At 47.3% G+C, this 25,571-nt stretch overlaps 1 protein-coding gene across 1 annotated transcript; it reads left to right on the top strand.

Annotated features, from left to right (window-relative positions):
* Positions 1-260: 260 nt before the first annotated feature.
* Positions 261-15,096, top strand: umps (uridine monophosphate synthetase). The gene is made up of 6 exons (XM_017469774.3): positions 261-563; positions 1,074-1,227; positions 12,759-13,430; positions 13,986-14,161; positions 14,259-14,373; positions 14,858-15,096. The coding sequence occupies exons 1-6, from the start codon at positions 318-320 to the stop codon at positions 15,019-15,021; spliced, it is 1,527 nt and encodes a 508-aa protein (XP_017325263.1). The 5' UTR covers positions 261-317; the 3' UTR covers positions 15,022-15,096.
* Positions 15,097-25,571: the final 10,475 nt, after the last annotated feature.

Genomic DNA, 25,571 nt, shown 5'->3' with positions numbered 1-25,571 from the left:
AATAACTATTAAAATATGCCTGTAACCATTTAAATTATTTTAAGTAAACTAACGTGCAATATTTAAAATGAAACGCTTTTAAACGCTTCGCTAGCAAAATATTTTGGTCATGTAGGTCGCTATTATAAATTATAATAATATATTATGAAGCTAGGTGTTAACATGTTAACTAATATTAAGCGTTTTATTTGTTTATATAGATATATATTTATTTGTTTGTTTGTTTGTTGTTGTTATTGTTTTACTTTCACACAGCCACCAGAAATATCAGGCACATAAATAGCTACCTACACGTTTGTCATACCGGAAGCTCTGGGATGCAGGATTGCGGTGTGTGTAAATTACGACGCCACACCGGAAATGAATTCTACACTCAGTTGCCATCGCGCGAGTTTTGCACGTGTGCAGCAGTGATGGCCGCCGCCGCTGTGGAGAGTTTAGTTTTAAAGCTGCAGGATGTCCAGGCGGTGAAGTTCGGCACGTTTAAGCTGAAGAGCGGCCTGAACTCCCCGATTTACTTCGACCTGCGCGTCATTGTGGCTTATCCGGATTTAATGAACCAGGTGAGAAGATGATTTATTATCTGGAGTTTATGTGAAAAACCTATTTAGTTTTATTTTCTGTTCACATAGTTCGCTCTTATTTTATTTACTTTTGTTTTCTATTTCATGCCTTGTTTTTTTAATTACAAAAATTACATTTTTAAGATGATGCTTTTGTTGGAAATGCTTACGTAAGTGTGTATTTATTGAACCCTCTTGACCTGATTAACTTCCTGACCCCATACCTGCCCCTTGATCTTTGACCTGCTCACTGGCCTTAGTAGTCCTGAGGTCAGTACTTCCTGAAATGTAAACACTCAGTGGTGGTAATGAACCGAATACAAATTCCCTCTCTAAACACAAACACCTCAGCCTCTGAGCCACAGTTCCCCTAGTCTTGATTTATTTCAGATTTTGGTTGACATTAACACCCTTTAATCATCAGATTCTCACTGAGATCGGATATATACAGGGGAATTTCCAAGATTAGACATTTGTCTGATGTTATGATTTGAAATATTTGTTGTCCAGGTGTCGGCGCTGCTCCATCAGCGAGCTGTGGAAACCGGAGTGAAGTTTGACTGTGTGTGTGGAGTCCCGTACACGGCTCTGCCTTTAGCCACCATCATCTGCTCCACCCACCACTACCCCATGCTCATCCGCCGCAAAGAGGCCAAGGACTACGGTAACGACATTATCTTCATAACGAGCAGGGGGCGGGGACTTCACTGACTCACCAATTGACTCTCGCCCGACTCTCTCTCTCTCTCTCTCGCCTGACTCTCTCTCTCTCTCGCCTGACACTCTCTCTCTCTCTCTCTCTCTCTCTCTCTCTCTCTCGCCTGACACTCTCTCTCTCTCTCTCTCTCTCTCTCTCTCTCTCTCTCTCTCTCTCTCTCTCTCGCCTGACACTCTCTCTCTCTCTCTCTCTCTCTCTCTCTCTCTCTCTCTCTCTCTCGCCTGACACTCTCTCTCTCTCTCTCTCTCTCTCTCGCCTGACACTCTCTCTCTCTCTCTCTCTCTCTCTCTCTCTCTCTCGCCTGACTCTCTCTCTCTCTCTCTCTCTCTCTCTCTCTCTCTCTCGCCTGACACTCTCTCTCTCTCTCTCTCTCTCTCTCGCCTGACTCTCTCTCTCGCCTGACACTCTCTCTCTCTCTCTCTCTCTCTCGCCTGACTCTCTCTCTCTCTCTCGCCTGACACTCTCTCTCTCTCTCTCTCTCTCGCCTGACTCTCTCTCTCTCTCTCTCTCGCCTGACTCTCTCTCTCTCTCTCTCTCGCCTGACTCTCTCTCTCTCTCGCCTGACTCTCTCTCTCTCTCTCGCCTGACACTCTCTCTCTCTCTCTCTCTCTCGCCTGACTCTCTCTCTCTCTCTCTCTCTCGCCTGACTCTCTCTCTCTCTCTCTCTCGCCTGACTCTCTCTCTCTCTCGCCTGACTCTCTCTCTCTCTCTCTCTCGCCTGACTCTCTCTCTCTCTCTCTCTCTCTCTCGCCTGACTCTCTCTCTCTCTCTCTCTCTCTCGCCTGACTCTCTCTCTCTCTCTCTCTCTCTCGCCTGACTCTCTCTCTCTCTCTCTCTCTCGCCTGACTCTCTCTCTCTCTCTCTCTCTCTCTCTCGCCTGACTCTCTCTCTCTCTCTCTCTCTCTCGCCTGACTCTCTCTCTCTCTCTCTCTCTCGCCTGACTCTCTCTCTCTCTCTCTCTCTCTCTCTCTCGCCTGACTCTCTCTCTCTCTCTCTCTCTCTCTCTCTCGCCTGACTCTCTCTCTCTCTCTCTCTCTCTCTCGCCTGACTCTCTCTCTCTCTCTCTCTCTCTCTCGCCTGACTCTCTCTCTCTCTCTCTCTCTCTCTCGCCTGACTCTCTCTCTCTCTCTCTCTCTCTCTCGCCTGACTCTCTCTCTCTCTCTCTCTCTCTCTCTCTCTCGCCTGACTCTCTCTCTCTCTCTCTCTCTCTCTCTCTCTCTCTCGCCTGACTCTCTCTCTCTCTCTCTCTCGCCTGACTCTCTCTCTCTCTCTCTCTCGCCTGACTCTCTCTCTCTCTCTCTCTCTCTCTCTCGCCTGACTCTCTCTCTCTCTCGCCTGACTCTCTCTCTCTCTCTCTCGCCTGACTCTCTCTCTCTCTCTCTCGCCTGACTCTCTCTCTCTCTCTCTCTCTCGCCTGACTCTCTCTCTCTCTCGCCTGACTCTCTCTCTCTCTCGCCTGACTCTCTCTCTCTCTCTCTATCGCCTGACTCTCTCTCGCCTGACTCTCTCTCTCTCTCTCTCGCCTGACTCTCTCTCTCTCTCTCTCGCCTGTCTCTCTCTCTCTCGCCTGACTCTCTCTCTCTCTCTCGCCTGACTCTCTCTCTCTCTCTCGCCTGACTCTCTCTCTCTCTCTCTCGCCTGACTCTCTCTCTCTCTCTCTCGCCTGACTCTCTCTCTCTCTCTCTCTCGCCTGTCTCTCTCTCTCTCTCTCTCGCCTGACTCTCTCTCTCTCTCTCTCTCGCCTGACTCTCTCTCTCTCTCTCTCTCGCCTGACTCTCTCTCTCTCTCTCTCGCCTGACTCTCTCTCTCTCTCTCTCGCCTGACTCTCTCTCTCTCTCTCTCTCTCTCGCCTGACTCTCTCTCTCTCTCTCTATCGCCTGACTCTCTCTCTCTCTCTCTATCGCCTGACTCTCTCTCTCTCTCTATCGCCTGACTCTCTCTCTCTCTCTCGCCTGACTCTCTCTCTCTCTCTCTCTCGCCTGACTCTCTCTCTCTCTCTCTCTCGCCTGACTCTCTCTCTCTCTCTCTCGCCTGACTCTCTCTCTCTCTCTCTCGCCTGACTCTCTCTCTCTCTCTCTCTCTCTCGCCTGACTCTCTCTCTCTCTCTCTCTCGCCTGACTCTCTCTCTCTCTCTCTATCGCCTGACTCTCTCTCTCTCTCTATCGCCTGACTCTCTCTCTCTCTCTCGCCTGACTCTCTCTCGCCTGACTCTCTCTCGCCTGACTCTCTCTCGCCTGACTCTCTCTCTCTATCGCCTGACTCTCTCTCGCCTGACTCTCTCTCTCTCTCTCTATCGCCTGACTCTCTCTCGCCTGACTCTCTCTCTCTCTCTCTATCGCCTGACTCTCTCTCTCTCTCTCTATCGCCTGACTCTCTCTCTCTCTCTCTCTCTCTCTCTCTCTCTCTCTCTCTCGCCTGACTCTCTCTCTCTCTCGCCTGACTCTCTCTCTCTCTCTCTCGCCTGACTCTCTCTCTCTCTCTCTCTCTCGCCTGACTCTCTCTCTCTCTCTCTCTCTCGCCTGACTCTCTCTCTCTCTCTCGCCTGACTCTCTCTCTCTCTCTCGCCTGACTCTCTCTCTCTCTCTCGCCTGACTCTCTCTCTCTCTCTCTCGCCTGACTCTCTCTCTCTCTCTCTCTCTCGCCTGACTCTCTCTCTCTCTCTCGCCTGACCTCTCTCTCTCTCTCTCGCCTGACTCTCTCTCTCTCTCTCGCCTGACTCTCTCTCTCTCTCTCGCCTGACTCTCTCTCTCTCTCTCGCCTGACTCTCTCTCTCTCTCTCGCCTGACTCTCTCTCTCTCTCTCTCTCGCCTGACTCTCTCTCTCTCTCTCTCGCCTGACTCTCTCTCTCTCTCTCTCGCCTGACTCTCTCTCTCTCTCGCCTGACTCTCTCTCTCTCTCTCTATCGCCTGACTCTCTCTCGCCTGACTCTCTCTCTCTCTCTCTCTCGCCTGACTCTCTCTCTCTCTCTCTCGCCTGACTCTCTCTCTCTCTCTCGCCTGACTCTCTCTCTCTCTCTCTCTCTCTCTCTCTCGCCTGACTCTCTCTCTCTCTCTCTCGCCTGACTCTCTCTCTCTCTCTCTCTCGCCTGACTCTCTCTCTCTCTCGCCTGACTCTCTCTCTCTCTCTCTCTCGCCTGACTCTCTCTCTCTCTCGCCTGACTCTCTCTCTCTCTCGCCTGACTCTCTCTCTCTCTCTCTCTCGCCTGACTCTCTCTCTCTCTCGCCTGACTCTCTCTCTCTCTCTCTCGCCTGACTCTCTCTCTCTCTCTCTCTCTCTCGCCTGACTCTCTCTCGCCTGACTCTCTCTCGCCTGACTCTCTCTCGCCTGACTCTCTCTCGCCTGACTCTCTCTCGACTCTCTCTCGCCTGACTCTCTCTCTCTCTCTCTCTCTCTCTCTCTCTCTCTCGCCTGACTCTCTCTCTCTCTCTCTCGCCTGACTCTCTCTCTCTCTCGCCTGACTCTCTCTCTCTCTCGCCTGACTCTCTCTCTCTCTCGCCTGACTCTCTCTCTCTCTCTCTCTCGCCTGACTCTCTCTCTCTCTCTCGCCTGACTCTCTCTCTCTCTCTCTCTCTCTCTCGCCTGACTCTCTCTCTCTCTCTCGCCTGACTCTCTCTCTCTCTCTCTCTCGCCTGACTCTCTCTCTCTCTCTCTCTCGCCTGACTCTCTCTCTCTCTCGCCTGACTCTCTCTCTCTCTCGCCTGACTCTCTCTCTCTCTCTCTCGCCTGACTCTCTCTCTCTCTCTCTCTCTCTCGCCTGACTCTCTCTCTCTCTCTCTCTCGCCTGACTCTCTCTCTCTCTCTCTATCGCCTGACTCTCTCTCTCTCTATCGCCTGACTCTCTCTCTCTCTATCGCCTGACTCTCTCTCGCCTGACTCTCTCTCGCCTGACTCTCTCTCTCTATCGCCTGACTCTCTCTCTCTCTCTCTCTCGCCTGACTCTCTCTCGCCTGACTCTCTATCGCCTGACTCTCTCTCGCCTGACTCTCTCTCTCTCTCTCTCGCCTGACTCTCTCTCTCTCTCTCTCTCGCCTGACTCTCTCTCGCCTGACTCTCTCTCTCTCTCTCTCGCCTGACTCTCTCTCTCTCTCTCTCGCCTGACTCTCTCTCTCTCTCTCTCTCGCCTGACTCTCTCTCTCTCTCGCCTGACTCTCTCTCTCTCTCTCTCTCGCCTGACTCTCTCTCTCTCTCGCCTGACTCTCTCTCTCTCTCGCCTGACTCTCTCTCTCTCTCTCTCGCCTGACTCTCTCTCTCTCTCTCTCTCTCTCGCCTGACTCTCTCTCTCTCTCTCTCTCTCTCGCCTGACTCTCTCTCTCTCTCTCTCTCGCCTGACTCTCTCTCTCTCTCTATCGCCTGACTCTCTCTCTCTCTATCGCCTGACTCTCTCTCTCTCTCTATCGCCTGACTCTCTCTCGCCTGACTCTCTCTCGCCTGACTCTCTCTCTCTCTCTCTCTCGCCTGACTCTCTCTCTCTCTCGCCTGACTCTCTCTCTCTCTCGCCTGACTCTCTCTCTCTCTCTCTCGCCTGACTCTCTCTCTCTCTCTCTCTCTCTCGCCTGACTCTCTCTCTCTCTCTCTCTCGCCTGACTCTCTCTCTCTCTCTCTATCGCCTGACTCTCTCTCTCTCTATCGCCTGACTCTCTCTCTCTCTATCGCCTGACTCTCTCTCGCCTGACTCTCTCTCGCCTGACTCTCTCTCTCTATCGCCTGACTCTCTCTCTCTCTCTCTCTCGCCTGACTCTCTCTCGCCTGACTCTCTATCGCCTGACTCTCTCTCGCCTGACTCTCTCTCTCTCTCTCTCTCGCCTGACTCTCTCTCTCTCTCTCTCTCGCCTGACTCTCTCTCGCCTGACTCTCTCTCTCTCTCTCTCTCGCCTGACTCTCTCTCTCTCTCTCTCGCCTGACTCTCTCTCTCTCTCTCTCTCGCCTGACTCTCTCTCTCTCTCGCCTGACTCTCTCTCTCTCTCTCTCTCTCGCCTGACTCTCTCTCTCTCTCGCCTGACTCTCTCTCTCTCTCGCCTGACTCTCTCTCTCTCTCTCTCGCCTGACTCTCTCTCTCTCTCTCTCTCTCTCTCGCCTGACTCTCTCTCTCTCTCTCTCTCTCTCGCCTGACTCTCTCTCTCTCTCTCTCTCGCCTGACTCTCTCTCTCTCTCTATCGCCTGACTCTCTCTCTCTCTATCGCCTGACTCTCTCTCTCTCTCTATCGCCTGACTCTCTCTCGCCTGACTCTCTCTCGCCTGACTCTCTCTCTCTATCGCCTGACTCTCTCTCGCCTGACTCTCTCTCTCTCTCTCTATCGCCTGACTCTCTCTCGCCTGACTCTCTCTCTCTCTCTCTATCGCCTGACTCTCTCTCGCCTGACTCTCTCTCTCTCTCTCTATCGCCTGACTCTCTCTCTCTCTCTCGCCTGACTCTCTCTCTCTCTCTCTCGCCTGACTCTCTCTCTCTCTCTCTCGCCTGACTCTCTCTCTCTCTCGCCTGACTCTCTCTCTCTCTCGCCTGACTCTCTCTCTCTCTCTCTCTCTCTCTCTCTCTCTCTCTCTCGCCTGACTCTCTCTCTCTCTCTCTCTCTCGCCTGACTCTCTCTCTCTCTCTCTCTCTCTCTCGCCTGACTCTCTCTCTCTCTCTCTCTCTCTCTCTCGCCTGACTCTCTCTCTCTCTCTCTCGCCTGACTCTCTCTCTCTCTCTCTCTCTCTCTCTCTCGCCTGACTCTCTCTCTCTCTCGCCTGACTCTCTCTCTCTCTCGCCTGACTCTCTCTCTCTCTCTCTCTCTCTCTCTCTCTCTCTCGCCTGACTCTCTCTCTCTCTCTCTCTCGCCTGACTCTCTCTCTCTCTCTCTCTCTCTCTCTCTCTCTCTCTCTCTCTCTCTCGCCTGACTCTCTCTCTCTCTCTCTCTCGCCTGACTCTCTCTCTCTCTCTCTCTCGCCTGACTCTCTCTCTCTCTCTCTCTCGCCTGACTCTCTCTCTCTCTCTCTCTCGCCTGACTCTCTCTCTCTCTCTCTCTCTCTCTCTCTCTCGCCTGACTCTCTCTCTCTCTCTCTCTCTCGCGCCTGACTCTCTCTCTCTCTCTCTCTCTCGCGCCTGACTCTCTCTCTCTCTCTCTCTCTCGCGCCTGACTCTCTCTCTCTCTCTCTCGCGCCTGACTCTCTCTCTCTCTCTCTCTCGCGCCTGACTCTCTCTCTCTCTCTCTCTCTCGCGCCTGACTCTCTCTCTCTCTCTCTCTCTCTCGCGCCTGACTCTCTCTCTCTCTCTCTCTCTCTCGCGCCTGACTCTCTCTCTCTCTCTCTCGCCTGACTCTCTCTCTCTCTCTCTCTCGCCTGACTCTCTCTCTCTCTCTCTCTCGCCTGACTCTCTCTCTCTCTCTCTCTCTCGCCTGACTCTCTCTCTCTCTCTATCGCCTGACTCTCTCTCTCTCTATCGCCTGACTCTCTCTCTCTCTCTCTCGCCTGACTCTCTCTCGCCTGACTCTCTCTCGCCTGACTCTCTCTCGCCTGACTCTCTCTCTCTATCGCCTGACTCTCTCTCGCCTGACTCTCTCTCTCTCTCTCTATCGCCTGACTCTCTCTCGCCTGACTCTCTCTCTCTCTCTCTATCGCCTGACTCTCTCTCTCTCTCTCGCCTGACTCTCTCTCTCTCTCTCTCGCCTGACTCTCTCTCTCTCTCGCCTGACTCTCTCTCTCTCTCGCCTGACTCTCTCTCTCTCTCTCTCTCTCTCTCTCTCTCTCGCCTGACTCTCTCTCTCTCTCTCTCTCTCGCCTGACTCTCTCTCTCTCTCTCTCTCTCTCTCTCTCTCGCCTGACTCTCTCTCTCTCTCTCTCGCCTGACTCTCTCTCTCTCTCTCTCTCTCTCGCCTGACTCTCTCTCTCTCTCGCCTGACTCTCTCTCTCTCTCGCCTGACTCTCTCTCTCTCTCTCTCTCTCTCTCTCTCTCTCTCTCTCTCTCTCTCTCTCGCCTGACTCTCTCTCTCTCTCTCTCTCGCCTGACTCTCTCTCTCTCTCTCTCTCTCTCTCTCTCTCTCTCTCGCCTGACTCTCTCTCTCTCTCTCTCTCTCTCTCTCTCTCTCTCTCGCCTGACTCTCTCTCTCTCTCTCTCTCTCTCTCTCTCTCTCGCCCTGACTCTCTCTCTCTCTCTCTCTCTCTCTCTCTCTCTCGCCTGACTCTCTCTCTCTCTCTCTCTCTCGCGCCTGACTCTCTCTCTCTCTCTCTCTCTCGCGCCTGACTCTCTCTCTCTCGCGCCTGACTCTCTCTCTCTCTCTCTCTCTCGCGCCTGACTCTCTCTCTCTCTCTCTCTCTCGCGCCTGACTCTCTCTCTCTCGCGCCTGACTCTCTCTCTCTCTCTCTCTCTCTCGCGCCTGACTCTCTCTCTCTCTCTCTCTCTCTCGCGCCTGACTCTCTCTCTCTCTCTCTCTCTCGCCTGACTCTCTCTCTCCTGACTCTCTCTCGCGCCTGACTCTCTCTCTCCTGACTCTCTCTCTCTCTCTCTCTCTCTCGCCTGACTCTCTCTCTCCTGACTCTCTCTCGCGCCTGACTCTCTCTCTCTCCTGACTCTCTCTCTCTCGCTGTCTCTCGCGCCCGACTCTCTCTCTCTCTGTCTCTCGCGCCCCGACTCTCTCTCTCTCTCTCGCGCCTGACTCTCTCTCTCTCTCTCTCGCGCCCGACTCTCTCTCTCTCTCTGTCTCTCGCGCCTGACTCTCTCTCTCTCTGTCTCTCGCGCCCGACTCTCTCTCTCTCTCTCTCTCTCTCGCGCCCGACTCTCTCTCTCTCTCTCTCTCTCGCGCCCCGACTCTCTCTCTCTCTCTCTCTCTCGCCTGACTCTCTCTCTCCTGACTCTCTCTCGCGCCTGACTCTCTCTCTCCTGACTCTCTCTCTCTCTCTCTCTCTCTCGCCTGACTCTCTCTCTCCTGACTCTCTCTCTCGCGCCTGACTCTCTCTCTCCTGACTCTCTCTCTCTCTCTCTCTCTCTCGCGCCTGACTCTCTCTCTCTCTCTCTCGCGCCTGACTCTCTCTCTCTCTCTCTCGCGCCCGACTCTCTCTCTCTCTCTGTCTCTCGCGCCTGACTCTCTCTCTCTCTGTCTCTCGCGCCCGACTCTCTCTCTCTCTCTCTCTCTCCGCGCCCGACTCTCTCTCTCTCTCTCTCTCTCTCTCTCTCTCTCTCGCCTGACTCTCTCTCTCTCTCTCTCTCTCTCTCTCTCTCTCTCTCTCGCGCCTGACTCTCTCTCTCTCTCTCTCTCTCGCGCCTGACTCTCTCTCTCTCTCTCTCTCTCGCGCCTGACTCTCTCTCTCTCTCTCTCGCGCCTGACTCTCTCTCTCTCTCTCTCTCTCCGCGCCTGACTCTCTCTCTCTCTCTCTCTCTCGCGCCTGACTCTCTCTCTCTCTCTCTCTCTCTCTCGCGCCTGACTCTCTCTCTCTCTCTCTCTCTCTCGCGCCTGACTCTCTCTCTCTCTCTCTCTCTCTCGCGCCTGACTCTCTCTCTCCTGACTCTCTCTCGCGCCTGACTCTCTCTCTCCTGACTCTCTCTCTCTCTCTCTCGCCTGACTCTCTCTCTCCTGACTCTCTCTCTCTCTCTCTCGCCTGACTCTCTCTCTCCTGACTCTCTCTCGCGCCTGACTCTCTCTCTCCTGACTCTCTCTCTCTCGCTGTCTCTCGCGCCCGACTCTCTCTCTCTCTGTCTCTCGCGCCCGACTCTCTCTCTCTCTCGCGCCTGACTCTCTCTCTCTCTCTCTCGCGCCCGACTCTCTCTCTCTCTCTGTCTCTCGCGCCTGACTCTCTCTCTCTCTGTCTCTCGCGCCCGACTCTCTCTCTCTCTCTCTCTCTCTCGCGCCCGACTCTCTCTCTCTCTCTCTCTCTCGCGCCCGACTCTCTCTCTCTCTCTCTCTCTCGCCTGACTCTCTCTCTCCTGACTCTCTCTCGCGCCTGACTCTCTCTCTCCTGACTCTCTCTCTCTCTCTCTCTCTCTCGCCTGACTCTCTCTCTCCTGACTCTCTCTCGCGCCTGACTCTCTCTCTCCTGACTCTCTCTCTCTCTCTGTCTCTCGCGCCCGACTCTCTCTCTCTCTCGCGCCTGACTCTCTCTCTCTCTCTCTCGCGCCTGACTCTCTCTCTCTCTCTCTCGCGCCCGACTCTCTCTCTCTCTCTGTCTCTCGCGCCTGACTCTCTCTCTCTCTGTCTCTCGCGCCCGACTCTCTCTCTCTCTCTCTCTCTCGCGCCCGACTCTCTCTCTCTCTCTCTCTCTCTCGCGCCCGACTCTCTCTCTCTCTCTCTCGCGCCCGACTCTCTCTCTCTCTCTCTCGCGCCCGACTCTCTCTCTCTCTCTCTCTCTCTCGCGCCCGACTCTCTCTCTCTCTCTCTCGCGCCCGACTCTCTCTCTCTCTCTCGCGCCCGACTCTCTCTCTCTCTCTCTCTCGCGCCCGACTCTCTCTCTCTCTCTCTCTCTCGCGCCCGACTCTCTCTCTCTCTCTCTCTCTCGCGCCCGACTCTCTCTCTCTCTCTCTCTCTCTCGCGCCCGACTCTCTCTCTCTCTCTCTCTCTCTCTCTCGCGCCCGACTCTCTCTCTCTCTCTCTCTCTCTCTCGCGCCCGACTCTCTCTCTCTCTCTCTCTCTCTCTCGCGCCCGACTCTCTCTCTCTCTCTCTCTCTCTCTCTCGCGCCCGACTCTCTCTCTCTCTCTCTCTCTCTCTCGCGCCCGACTCTCTCTCTCTCTCTCTCTCTCTCGCGCCCGACTCTCTCTCTCTCTCTCTCTCTCTCTCTCGCGCCCGACTCTCTCTCTCTCTCTCTCTCTCTCTCGCGCCCGACTCTCTCTCTCTCTCTCTCTCTCTCGCGCCCGACTCTCTCTCTCTCTCTCTCTCTCTCGCGCCCGACTCTCTCTCTCTCTCTCTCTCTCTCTCTCTCGCGCGCCCGACTCTCTCTCTCTCTCTCTCTCTCTCTCTCTCTCTCTCGCGCCCGACTCTCTCTCTCTCTCTCTCTCTCTCTCTCGCGCCCGACTCTCTCTCTCTCTCTCTCTCTCTCTCTCGCGCCCGACTCTCTCTCTCTCTCTCTCTCTCTCTCTCTCTCTCTCGCGCCCGACTCTCTCTCTCTCTCTCTCTCTCTCTCTCTCTCTCTCGCGCCCGACTCTCTCTCTCTCTCTCTCTCTCTCTCTCTCTCTCGCGCCCGACTCTCTCTCTCTCTCTCTCTCTCTCTCTCTCTCTCTCTCTCTCTCTCGCGCCCGACTCTCTCTCTCTCGCGCGCCCGACTCTCTCTCTCTCTCTCTCGTGCCCGACTCTCTCTCTCTCGCGCGCCCGACTCTCTCTCTCTCTCTCTCGTGCCCGACTCTCTCTCTCTCTCTCTCTCTCTCTCGCGCCCGACTCTCTCTCTCTCTCGCGCCCGACTCTCTCTCTCTCTCTCGCGCCCGACTCTCTCGCGCCCGACTCTCTCGCGCCCGACTCTCTCGCGCCCGACTCTCTCTCGCCCGACTCTCTCTCTCTCTCGCCCGACTCTCTCTCTCTCTCTCTCTCGCCCGACTCTCTCTCTCTCTCTCTCGCCCGACTCTCTCTCTCTCTCTCTCTCGCCCGACTCTCTCTCTCTCTCTCTCGCCCGACTCTCTCTCGCTCTCTCTCGCCCGACTCTCTCTCTCTCTCTCGCCCGACTCTCTCTCTCTCTCGCCCGACTCTCTCTCTCTCTCGCCCGACTCTCTCTCTCTCTCTCTCTCGCGCCTGACTCTCTCGCGCCTGACTCTCTTGCGCCCGACTCTCTCGCGCCCGACTCTCTCGCGCCCGACTCTCTCTCTCTCTCGCCCGACTCTCTCTCTCGCCCGACTCTCTCTCGCCCGACTCTCTCTCTCTCGCCCGACTCTCTCTCGCCCGACTCTCTCTCTCTCGCCCGACTCTCTCTCTCTCGCCCGACTCTCTCTCTCTCGCCCGACTCTCTCTCTCTCGCCCGACTCTCTCTCTCTCGCCCGACTCTCTCTCTCTCGCCCGACTCTCTCGCCCGACTCTCTCTCTCTCGCCCGACTCTCTCGCCCGACTCTCTCTCGCCCGACTCTCTCTCGCCCGACTCTCTCTCGCCCGACTCTCTCTCGCCCGACTCTCTCTCTCTCTCGCCCGACTCTCTCTCTCTCTCTCTCTCGCCCGACTCTCTCTCTCTCTCTCTCTTGCCCGACTCTCTCTCTCTCTCTCTCTTGCCCGACTCTCTCTCTCTCGCCCGACTCTCTCGCCCGACTCTCTCTCTCTCGCCCGACTCTCTCTCGCCCGACTCTCTCTCGCCCGACTCTCTCTCGCCCGACTCTCTCTCTCTCTCGCCCGACTCTCTCTCTCTCTCTCTCTTGCCCGACTCTCTCTCTCTCGCCCGACTCTCTCTCTCTCTCTCTCTTGCCTGACTCTCTCTCTCTCGCCCGTCTCTCTCTCTCTCTCTCTCTCTCTCCCCCTCTCTGTCTCACCCGACTCTCGCCTGACTGTTTCTTGTCCGAATCGCTCATAGACCAACTGGCTGATTATTGTTGATGTTTCAGGGACGAAGCGTCTGATCGAGGGCACGGTGCATCCTGGTGAAGTCTGCCTGATCGTGGAGGACGTGGTGACGAGCGGCAGTAGCGTCATGGAGACGGCGCAGGAGCTCCAGGCTCAGGGGTTAAAGGTCACGGACGCCGTGGTACTGTTGGACCGTGAGCAGGGCGGTAAAGAGCGACTGTCCAGCGAGGGGATCGCTCTCCACCCCGTCGTCTCTGTCTCTCAGCTCCTGGACGTTCTTCTCCGATCGGGTCGAATCGACCAGCAGACCTTCAGCAGCGTGGAGAAGTTCATCCAGGAGAACCAGACGTTCACGTTGGCGGGAATGAAGGAGAAAGAGGAGAAGAAGAACGTGAGCAGAGAGATGAGTTACAGCGCCCGGGCTGCTCTCTCCTCCACACACCCCATCGCCAAGCGTCTGTTCATGCTGATGGAGGAGAAACGCACCAACCTGTGTGTCTCAGCGGACGTCACACACACTCACGAGCTGCTGGAGCTGGCGGACACGCTCGGGCCGCTCATCTGCGTGATTAAGACACACGTGGACATTCTGCAGGACTTCAGCAGCGACGCCATCGACAAGCTGAAGGAGCTGAGCGCCAAACACAACTTCCTCATCTTCGAGGACAGGAAGTTTGCTGACATCGGAAACACCGTCAAACACCAGTACGAAGGTGTGTGTGTGAGAGTGTGTGTGAGGGGGAGAGAGAGAGTTTAATAAAGGGGATGTTCAAAGAGCGAGAAATAAGAGTTTTAAGACTTAAACAAAGTTAATAGATAGTTAGTGAAGGAGATAAAGAAAGAAGGGAGGAAGTAAATGATTAAAGAAATAAAAAAAAAAGCAAGGATCGGGGAAAGGAAGAGATGAGTGGGAGAGAGAGAGAAAGAGATAGAGAAAGAAAAAACGTTATGGAGGGAAGAATGGAAATGAGGGAAAGAAAAGGGGAAGGATGAAAGTAAAGAAGATAAGGTGGGAGAAAGGGAAAGGTCCAAGAGAGAAAAGGAATAAAAAGAGAGTGAACATGGGGAAGAAAGTAAAAAGAGATGAAGGCTGTCAGGGAGAGGAAACTGGGGAGAAGAAGAGAGGCAGAAAGGAGGAAAAGAGAGAAAAGTAAATATGGAAGGAGGCAAGAGAGATTGGAGTTCGTATTTCTGTATTAATGTGTGTGTGTGTGTGTGTGTGTGTGTGTGTGTGTGTGTGTGTGTGTGTGTGTGTGTGTGTGGTTCAGGTGGTGTGTATTGTATCTCCTCGTGGTCACACATCATTAACGCTCACTCAGTGCCCGGCCCGGGCGTGGTCGCAGGGCTGAAGGCTGTGGGGCGGAGTCTCGGTCACGGCTGTTTACTCATCGCCCAGATGAGCTCACAGGGAGCGCTGACTACCGAGCAGTACACACAAACTACGGTGTGTAATACACACACACACTCTCACACACACACTGAATTTCAGAGTGTTCTTTGTTTGTGTTTGTGACTTGGACTGTGTGCGTGCGTGTGTGTAGGTAAAAATGGCGGACGATCACCCAGACTTTGTGTTCGGTTTCATCAGTGGGTCAAAGGTCAGCGCTAAACCAGAGCACGTGCACATGACCCCAGGAGTGAGGTTACAGAGTGGAGGTACACATACATGTCACAGGATGTAAATTCAGCTCTGACCACCAGGTGGCACCATATTTCTAAGAATTGTAAATTTATTAATATACAATTATATGTATTTTAATAATAATAATAATACATGGTTAAAATTCTTTTTAAAAATATTGTAATAGTCACATTTTTATATTTATTTTAAAATATTTAATTAAGAGCTGGTTAATTAGTAGTAAGAATATATTTAAACACTTATCTTAAATAATAATCTAAATTATATTACACAACGACATAAAATGTTTCCGGTATCAGAGTTTAGTAATGAAATTATATTTAAGATACTAACACTAGATAAAGTCATGAGATTAAATGATCAGATTAAACCGAACATGGTGTAATAAATAAAATGTAGTAAAATATGAACTCCTGTCTTTAATTTTGCTGAATTGAGTCTGTAGTGAAGTTAATCTGCTGTTTAATCTGTGGTACTTTGTTTCACGCCGTTTCCTAGGAGACGACCTCGGGCAGCAGTACACCACCCCGGACGAGGTCATTCGCTCTAAAGGCTCTGATGTCATCATCGTTGGACGGGGAATTCTGTCTGCGTCTGACAGGAAGGAGGAAGCGGAGAAGTACAGGAAAGCAGGATGGGAAGCGTATCTCAGCAGACTGTGACTATCCTGATAACCAGATCAGGATCAATCCTTAATCCTGATCTTAATCCTGATCCTCAATAAAATTCTGATCACATTCCTGGACCTAAACCTGAGTCTTATTGTAATCCTGATCCTAATTCTATTTTCTCTGCTGTTCTTAATGCGTCCATGCTCACTTCCCCTAACTCGAGTAGGACTTGCTGTACGAGGGGACTAGTGTGTAGTGTTTAGGGATTAATCGGCAGAAACACAGGTGCTAATGATCGATGACCGGTTTCCCAAAATCATTATAGAGCTAATATAAAGTGGGAGAGAGAGAGAATTATGATGCTCGCTCAACCATCTTATGGAAAACTCTGCTGTAGTTAATACGTAGCTAGTGTAACTGTGTTAACAAGCTGATTTTCTATTTGTCATTATAACTAGCTGGTATATCAAACTGCTGTTTTGCAGCTGTCGTGTGGAATACCTGTTTGTTGATTTGCAGGGTAACTGACGTTTGCTGTTTGGGCGGGGTGACGACTAGCCGTGTTTTATGTAGCTAGTATAATAGATATCCGATTTCGCTACTTATCTACCGTGATATGTAGCCGACTTATCTGATAGTTGTCTCGTTAACTGCTTAACCGGATAGGACTGATACTGTGGTGAATTGCTGCTTTGCTCTCTAGCTAGCATGACAAAGTGCTAACAGCCAACATGATTAATTAGCTTATTTCCTGCATTGAAAGTATAGTTACTATAACTACTGATGTATTATTGCTGATTAATTAGCATACAGATGATCTCATGCTGTAAGCTGAAATGAAAATGATGAAATTAATGTTTCTTTTTGTTTTGTTTTTTATTTAAAATGGGTAGCAGGCTAACTAGCATGTTTGCTCTGTAGCAGGTTATGACTAGCTATCTAGACTTACGATTCGCTAGCTGAGGAATAAGCTTATTTGCTATCTTGCTATCATAACTATAACAAGTTTATTAAACAGCTAGCTTGCTGACAAGCTAGCATGAGAATTATTATTTTATTTTAGCTAACATTAACCAGCTGATTTGCCCAGTAGTTAGCTTGGTAATTGACCAGGTTGCCATCTACCTACCATGGTGACTTGCAGCTTTGCTGTCTGTCTCGCTAGCATGAAATCTCACTGATTTGTTTAATATCTGACTAGCTAGGATGCAACGTACTTGGATTTCTACCTAGCTGATTTGCAGTTTGTGTATGCTAACTTATCGGCTCTAATTTGCTGCTAGATAGTTAATAATTTGCTGGTGATACTTAGCTTGGCAGTAAAACCAGTTTTAACAATCCAGTGTTATGTATACAGTGTTGGCGACTCGATCCTCAGCTAACACACTCGCTCGAGCTGATATAAAGTAGTGCCGTTAACATGGCGACAAAGCGAGGGGAAGTGGTAACATCCTCAAAGTCTCAACACGCTTCAGACACACAGTGAAAATATTTTATTAAAATCCTTGTTGGTAAAAAGATTCCAGGCAACTAGCGATTTTATAAAGAAGTGATGATGATTACTGAAATTCAAGACACACGGTGATGAAGTGGAACTCCGTAACACTGTCGAGTGTAAAGCGGAATTACTGTACAATAAATCTGTGTTCATAAAAAAGTCAGTTTTTGTGTTTTTATTGTATTTTTTTATTGTTCTTGCACTTCTAGCACATGTTCCTGTACTTCAGATAAAATTCAGCTTGCACATAAACGTCCCTTCAAGTCAATTAAACAAAAGTTTATCTGAAATAAACTGAGTTTTAGAAATCAGCTTTGACCAGGCACTTGTCTGAACCAATAGCGTAGCTAGAAGTATAAATGTAGATCTTCCTAGAACCCTCCCTGTCTGCAGGTTCTCTATCTCCTCCACTTTTAGATATGTTTATTCACTGTTAGGAACAAACTGTCCACTTGTAGGTACGTGCTGTCATATTTTTAGTGCCAAAAGTATGAATTTATTAGGCACTCATAAGTCATTTTCGTCAGCTTTTGGTACATTTTATGTTGTATTTGACCATTTTTATGAATTGTACGTGTATGGTTTAGGTGACTGACTGACTCTTTAGAAGAAATAAAAGTTTCCTGCGAAACTGGACGTTTCAGATAGAAGTCCTAGCTCTGTGCAAGCTCAGGAAATACTCAAACTCTACTACTTTCCTCTGTGTGTGTGTGTGTGTGTGTGTGTGTTTACAATATACCAGTCATTATTGAATGAACACCTGATAATCATTTCTGTGATGAAAATCTGCCCTTTCACACCGTTTAAACACAGGTATGCAGATTCGCACTGGCTCCGCCCCACTTTTGTATTCTGTATTGTAATTGGATGAGAAGTTGACCAGGTGTGTCCTAAGCTTTGTTCTCCTTTTAAACACAATGCAAACAGCATGAAGACACACACACTCGCACAACACACTCTGCAGTCCTGTTCCTGTGGAGAAAGAGGTATGTCCAACACACACACACACACACACACACACTCACACTCACACTCACTCCTCTATTACACACTCGCTGTCCTGCCTGTAGTGACATGTCTTTCTCTTGTCACCATTTACTGTGTCCTCTGTCGACTAAAATCACCTTTTGTACACTTTGTCTAATTCTGTGCAATTTTTGTCCACTTTAGGAACACTTTGGAAAACCCTTATTGATCACTGTCCACTTTTAATCATCTCTCGTGTCATTTTTGTCCAAATTTCATCCTTATTTGTGCATCCATTTTATACACCGGTACGCATTTAGTTACTCGCTTCTGTACTCGTATTGTCTACTCGTATTGTCACCTTATTGCTCATCGTTGGCCAATTTATATATTTAATTTTTTAATAACAAATGAATTTATAGACTTTACCTCCTTTTCAAATTCTATATTTTGTCCATTTGTAAGCATTTTGTACTTTCAGTTTTTACTGAATCCATTTAGTCGTTCTCTGCTTGCTTTAGAGTACCCTTTGTTCTTGTTAAGTACCATATACACAACTCTTACAGCTTTTTATCACGTAATCCTTCTTTGAGCATCCTTTTTCTACTTTTAAGCTCCTTTGACAATTTTAAGTACCCTTCATCCACTCTTTAGGACATCTGGTCCTTTTTTCAGGACTGTAAATGCATTGCTTGTACATTTGTCACTTATAAGTACCATTATGCCTAGATTTATGCATCTTATCTCAGTTTTGCCTCCTTTTATGTTCCTTTTAGGTACTTCTTGTCCATTTGTCTGCACCTTTTACCTATTTTTAGGTACTCTTGCCTGACCAACCTTTTGGTCGTTTAACTCATTTTATTTACACTGTCTAAAACCCTGTTGTCCATTTTGTTGACTTTTTCTTCATGGTTATGTTCCTTTGTGTTTATTTTCTGTGCGTTTTTGCCAGTTTTTACATCTCCTTTATCAAATTCCGAGCCATATTATGCATCCTTTACTCATCTTTAGCCATTTGGTCTGTGTTTGGGTTTAGTTTGTGTAATTGAAGTGACTATGTATCCTGTCTCTAGGTGTAAGGTTAAAGGAGAACCGGTACCGTACCGTACCGTCCCCTCTCTCTCTGTCTGTATCTGCCTTACGCTGAGCCACACGCACAATACCTGCAGCTGGAGTTTTGTTCGTTCGGCTCGCGTTACGCAGGTACAGGTGTGCAACAGACACACACCCTGGCTCATCCTCACACGGCTCACCACTTCCTCTTATACATATCTATCTATCTATCTATCTATCTATATCTTTTACACACAGTGTATTTAAACTTTTCCTTCACTTCATCTGACAAGCATCTCGTTTAAATGTCACAGATAATCTAATGTCTGTAATATAATAAGAGATACAAGCTGTTATCAGATATGCAAAACTTCTACAACACGCATGCAAACTTCCAACCGACTCACTGCCTTTTTACTGAATTACACAAACCTGACTTCTCTTTCTCTGCCCTTATTCTCCAGAACACACACAGTAAACTATTTTTATTTCACTACTGTAACCTTTTACAACTTCAACATCTGGAGTAAATGCTGTGAAACACAACCAAAAAAATGTATGTGTACTGTAACACCCATGATGACTGGGGGATAAAAACCTGCCAAATGTGAACAAAAAGTTGATTTCTATGTAAATACACCACTAATATCTAACGCTACGATGATGAGCGTTTCATTTAATGTCACGTGTGTGGCGTAAACTCCACGGTGCAGTTCCGCTGAGTAATGTACGCTTCCTCATTCACTTATTTCAATATTAAAAGATTATTATAATGAATAAAAAGATCACCTGAGGTGAAGTGAGTTCATAATCTTCCCTTTTCGATTTTTTTCAAATAAATATTAGCTTTCTGTTAGTGCTTTGTAATATCACTATTTTTTTGTTAATTTTCTTTTTATTACAAAAATGAAATAAGTTGCATTTTCCCTAAATGACATTAATACAATACAACTAAGCAAAACAAGAAAAGGGCTTTTTTTTTTGTGCTTGATGTGCAAATCTAAAAGTCAGGTGTGATTACCGTCATGTGACTTTAATGAGTGTGAAGGTAAATAAGCAGGTGCCGGTTAAACTGCAGCAGTTTAAAGGTGTGTATGAGTTTATCCTGGTGACAACCCCCCCCAGGACAGTTAGCAGCGTAGATCCGTGTGTGTGTGTGTGTGTGTGTGTGTGTGTGTGTGTGTGTGTGTGTGTGTGTGTGTGTGTGTGTGTGTGTGTGTGTGTGTGTGTGTGTGTGTGTGTGTGTGTGTGTGTGTGTGTGTGTGTGTGTGTGTGTGTGTGTGTGTGTGTGTGTGTGTGTGTGTGTGTGTGTGTTCAGTTGAACCCTGTGGCTATGTTTCTGTACATATTGACTTTAGTTCAGTGAAAGAGATGTTCCAGCTCAAATCCTGCTCATAGCCACGCCCACAACCCCACCTACTTGTACAATCCTCATTTGCATAATGGCATCACCTCCTGGCTCAGAGAACTCAAAGCTCACTGCCAGGATAACGCTTCTTTATTTTCATCTTTACCAACTGTTTTTTATGAAGTTTCTGCTTTTTAAATATTATGTCAGCTTGAAAAAAAAAATAAAATAAAATAATTGTGTGTGTGTGTGTGTGTATGTATGTGTGTGTGTGTGTGTGTGTATATATATATATATATATATATATATATATATATATATATATATATATATATATATATATATATATATATATATATATATATATATATATTAATATAATATAATTGAATAAAATTTCAGTGTTGGTGGTACTTTTATTTCCAGATTTTTAACAATCTTCAAAATAACACTTAAAAAATTCTTAAGTTTTTAAGTATATTAGTTTTCATGATCTATTTAGTGCTTTAAATGTCAATATTTTACGTATTATTATTATTATTATTATTATTATTATTATTATTACTAGTAGTATGTTAGTATGCTAACAATTCTTCATATTAACAGAATCCCTTTTATTAATGAAGGAGACAGACTGATTTAAATATTTGTTTAATATTTAAACATGTTGCCTTTATTATTATGTTTTATTATATTATTAATAAGGTTTGTGTTTCAGCATGATGCTCTGTTTAGCTTGATTTTTAGTTTGACTTTTTATTTGACTTCTTTGGTTTAAATGTCATTTATTTTTTATAAAGCTCAGTCGCTGCTAAATGAAAGCTTTAATGGTGTGTGTGTGTGTGTGTGTGTGTGTGTGTGTTAGTTAAAGGCTTTAGTCAAAGGACAGCTGACTCCTCCTCACCTTCACAGAGAGATTTGATAAAGGAGAGAGAGAGAGAGAGAGAGAGAGAGAGAGAGAGAGAGATAAAGCTCACTGATGAAGCAGATGTTAGCAGAAGCCACCTGAATGTTTTACAGGATTAGTTTCCATAGTGACATACAGCTCACTGTTTATTCATCACACCCGCATTAATGTCAGAGCTCACACACTCCACCTGACCTCAATGCACCTCCACCTGACCTCCACATTCACATCTGGCAAAGGTAATTAAATAAATTAATACTGCAGTTAACGAATGATGAAGGAACTCGCATGACGTGTTTTATTAACCAGACGTGTGTGTGTGTGAGTGTGAGAGAGAGAGAGAGATGCATGAATATAACCCACCTGACTATACAGTGTTGAATGGCCTTGTTATACAATCATGAGAGAAAATAAGTACACCCCATGGAAAGTTTATTTATTTGACATATTTGGGCAAGTAAACATTTGATCCTCTTTGAAACCGTGCCTATTAATAAAGGTGATGAACTCTATCAACTGACACATAAAACTGACATGTTGTAGCAATTTTCACAATTTAAATGAACAAAAAAACAGATCAGGCAGATGGAAAAAGTAAGTACACCCTACATTTATCACACTTTCAAATCCATAAAATTAGAATCCGGTCTTGAAGATCGGGTTCCAGTGATAGGAGGGAACCTGCTGAGGGAGTGCAGGTGGAACCGGTCCTATTTATACGGCTGTCATATCTCGTGTCTGGTGTTCCCTTTGTTATTGAGGTGTGTGGTGTCACCATGCCAGGATCTAAAGAGTTCTGTAAGGCCTTCAGGAAAAAAAAAAAGGTTGTGGATGCCTATGAGTCTGGCAAGGGATCTAAAAAGATCTCCAAATAATTTGAAATACATCGTTCTATTGTAAGGAACGTCATCTAGAAATGGCGCAGATCTCAAACGACTGCTGATTAGTCAAAGACTGACCGTCCCAGCAAATTCAGCCCAAGAGCAGAGCGTCTGATGCAAAAAAAAAGTCTCCAAGGACCCCAAAATTTCATCACAGGGTCTGCAGTAAGTCTTGCAGCTGTTGGGGTCAAAGTGCACGCTTCTACAATCTAAAAGAGATTGCACAGATTTGACCTGCATGGGAGGCGTGTCACGAAAAAGCCTTCGCAAGACTACAGTTTGTTAATGAGCATATAGACAAAGACCAGACCTTTTGGTATTCCAAAAGTGTGATCTGGACAAACGAATCAAAGGTATAGTTGTTTGGACACAGTAACAGCAGACATGTTTGGTGCAAACAAAAGACAGCTTTTCAGGAGAAACCCCTCATACCAACTGTGAAGCACGGTGGTGGAAATGTTATGGTTTGGGGTTGCTTCTGGACAGCTTGTATTCAATGTTCAACTATGAATTCTGCATCATATCAAAGAGCACATGAAGATAACGTGAGGCCATCTGTCTGATAGTTGAAGCTGAACCAAAAGTGATCCTTTCAACAGGATAATGATCCTAAGCCCACTAGAAAATCCACCAAGGGACGTCTCAGAAAGAAGAAATGGAGGGTTACGGAACGGCCGAGTCCAAGCCCAGATTTGAATCCCATTGAAATGTTGTGGGAGGATTTTCAACAGTTAGTACATGCAAGAAAACCCTCAAACATCTTACAACTGCAAGAATATTGCATGGAGGAGTGGTCAAAAATTCCAGCAAGCCTGCTGGACAATCATGCAAAACACCTACAAGAAGTTATTTCTGCTAAAGCGGGCAACACTAGCTTCTGATGTCACGGGTGTACTTACTTTTACTCCACAGAAGATTCACACACATGTATTGATATTTCTGTTGAATTTCCTTGTGGTTTTGTTCGAGTATATCAACTTTATTAATCGGCACTGTTTCAAAAATGATCAAATGTTTGCTCGTCCAAATATTTAAAAAAAGCCAACCATTTCCACGGGGTGTACTTACTTTTTCACATGACTGTAGATGATTACAATCTACTTCCTGATATGCAAATGAACTCATTTGCAAGTCAAATGAATTAGTCTGTTATGAAAGCTTTTGCCCTGGACACTGATTGTAAAAGATGTTATATTTTAATTCGTATTCGTGCACTTTCGTTATCACCTCAGACTTATTTCGTTTATTTATATCTACCCATTTCATGATTTTTAAATCGTTACATTTATATAAAATTTTCCTTTATATTTGTGTAATGTTTATCTCCTTAGACTAAGAATTAATCTGCATTAATATATATTTTATATTATTTTTTATTTGAAAGTTTTATCTTTCATTTATATTAAATATAACTCTCTCAAATTTATGAATTTTTATGGCCTTATGGTCAGTTTGTGTATTTACGGTATATTTTCATTCATCTTGTTGCTTTGTACTGAATTTTAATTATAAATTGGAATTAATAATCATGATCACCTAACTCCTCAAACCCAGTCACACTGTAGAATAAACACTTCTCTTCTAATCTCATACTTGTGAATAATTTATAACTACATCTAGCATGATGTAATGATATTTTAATGGAAAATGTTGTTCCTAATGGTTTCTGTATCATTTTATTCTGAAGCTGAATAATTGCATAATGGAAACCATTAGAGATTTTCCTCATGGATTGTAAATTTTTTTTTTTTTTTTTTTTTTTTTTGTAATCAGGGACGTGTGTAAAAAGTTTTTCTCCTCTTAGACACTGGAATATATTCTCTGTTTCGTAGTGCACTCACTCCGTGACGGTTTAATTCTGAATCCTCTGAAAGTAATAAAACAATGTGGCAGGTGTTCAGTTTTTTTATATTGAGATAATTAGCTGACATTATATCACAGTTTTATGATATTGAGTTACAGTGTAAAAGTGTGCCGTGTTTATTCGATCTGTTCCGCCCTTCCTCACGGAGGGAACGAGCTGTAGTGATGATACATTTCATCACACTCTCTCTCTCTGTGAGGATGGAGCTGGAGATGGCAGTTTGAAACACAGCCATGGCAAGATGGAAATGAGCGTTATTATTTTCCAGGGAAATGAGGAGATCGGATCTGTCAGAGCAGGAGAGCAGCAGCTGTTCACCATTTTCCTCTCGCTCTGTCTCACACCTGCCCTTAAGCAAACACACACACACACTGAGCAAACAAACCCACTGAAACGCTCTGTGTGTGTGTGTGTGTGTGTGTGTGTGTGTGTGTGTGTGTGTGTGTGTGTGTGTGTGTGTGTGTGCAGGGACAGAGGGAGCTTCTTACTGTGTTTCACAGTGTTGTGAGTCCTGCTTTATAGTCTGTTTATTAAAAATTAATAATGAAAGTGAAGGACACAGAAACACACAGCTGTGTATTAAACACCTGCGAAAAATTATCTTTGTTGTTGAACCTTTTGATCTTTTGTTAAAAAAGTTCACAAAAATACTCTACTCAACAAACAAAGCAAACAAAACACAGGTTGTTGGTGTTTTTTTTTTTTTTTTTTAACCTGTTCAACAATTATTGGCACCCTTTTAGTCAATACTTTGTGCTACGTCCCTTTGCCAAGAGAACAGCTCTGAGTCTTCTCCTATAACACTGATGAGGTTGGAGAATACACGGTGAGGGATGTGAGAGCGTTCCTCCAGACAGAACCTCTCCAGATCCTTCACATTTCAGGTCCACGCTGGTGGACTCTCCTCTTCAGTTCACCCCACAGGTTCTCTATGGGGTTCAGGTCAGGGGACTGGGATGGTCAGGACAGGATCTTGATTTTGTGGTCAGTAAACCATTTCTGTGTTGATTTTGATGATGTTTTGGATCATTGTCCTGCTGGAAGATCCGACCACAGCCCATTTGAATCTTTCTGTCAGAGGCAGTCAGGTTTTCATTTAATATCTGTTGATATTTGATGGAGTCCATGATGCCATGTATCCTAACAAAATGTCCAGGTCCTCTGCAGAAAAACATCCCAAAACATTAAAGATCCACCTCCATATTTAACCGTGGACATGAGGAACTTTTCCATACGGCTACCTCTCTGTGTGCTCCAAAACCACCTCTGTGTTTATTACCAAAACGCTCTGTTCTGGTTTCATCTGACCGTAGAACCCGATCCCATTTGAAGTTCCGGTAGTGTCTGCACACTGAAGAGGCTCGAGTTTGTTTTTGGATGAGAGTAGAGGCTTTTTTCTTGAAACCAAACAGCTTGTGGTGATGTCGGTGATTTCGGATTGTAGTTTTGGAGACTTTCTGACCCCAAGACACAACTAACATGCAGTTCTCCAGCTGTGATCCTTGGAGATATTTTGTCCACTCGAACCGTCCTCTTCACAGTGCGTTGAGACGATATAGACACACGTCCAATTCCAGCTCGATTCATAACATTTCCAGTTGACTGGAACTTCTTAATTATTGCCCTGATGGTGGAAATGGGCATTTTCAATGCTTGTGTGATTTTCTTATAGCCACGCCCCATTGTGTGACGCTCAACAACCTTTTGCTGCACATCACAGCTATATTCCTTGTTCTTACGCATTGTTATGAATGACCAAGGGAATTTGGCCTGTGTGTTACCTCATATTTATACCCCTGTGAAACAGTAAGTCAATTTCCTGTTTCTAGTCACCCAAGTGTACTAAAAAAAATTCAATATCAGTGGGAATATACTTCAAATATATTTTTCTCGTATGAATTCATAGAGGTGCCAATAATTGTTGCACACCTATATGTAGAGATAAGAGAAAAGAGGCGTTTTCAAATGAGATGAGTGACGTGTTCCACCACCAGAGGGCGCCTCAGCTCAGCCACTATGACATTAGGTAGATTTTTCAAGAATGAAACGGAGACAGCAAATAGATGAGTGGAATATTGCAGAGA

Source organism: Ictalurus punctatus, chromosome 6, assembly GCF_001660625.3.
Source record: "Ictalurus punctatus breed USDA103 chromosome 6, Coco_2.0, whole genome shotgun sequence".
Lineage (NCBI taxonomy): Eukaryota > Metazoa > Chordata > Actinopteri > Siluriformes > Ictaluridae > Ictalurus > Ictalurus punctatus.
Note: the sequence above shows the minus strand (reverse complement) of the source record. Positions and strands in the feature narration are given on the sequence as shown.

What these genes read in the sequence shown, in the direction of transcription:
- umps (XM_017469774.3), top strand. Translation starts at nt 318, where the DNA reads ATGCAGGATTGCGGTGTGTGTAAATTACGACGCCACACCGGAAATGAA. An exon ending in ATCCGGATTTAATGAACCAG is followed by an intron (nt 564 to 1,073) that starts GTGAGAAGATGA and finishes TTTGTTGTCCAG; the next exon opens with GTGTCGGCGCTGCTCCATCA. An exon ending in AGTGAGGTTACAGAGTGGAG is followed by an intron (nt 14,374 to 14,857) that starts GTACACATACAT and finishes GCCGTTTCCTAG; the next exon opens with GAGACGACCTCGGGCAGCAG.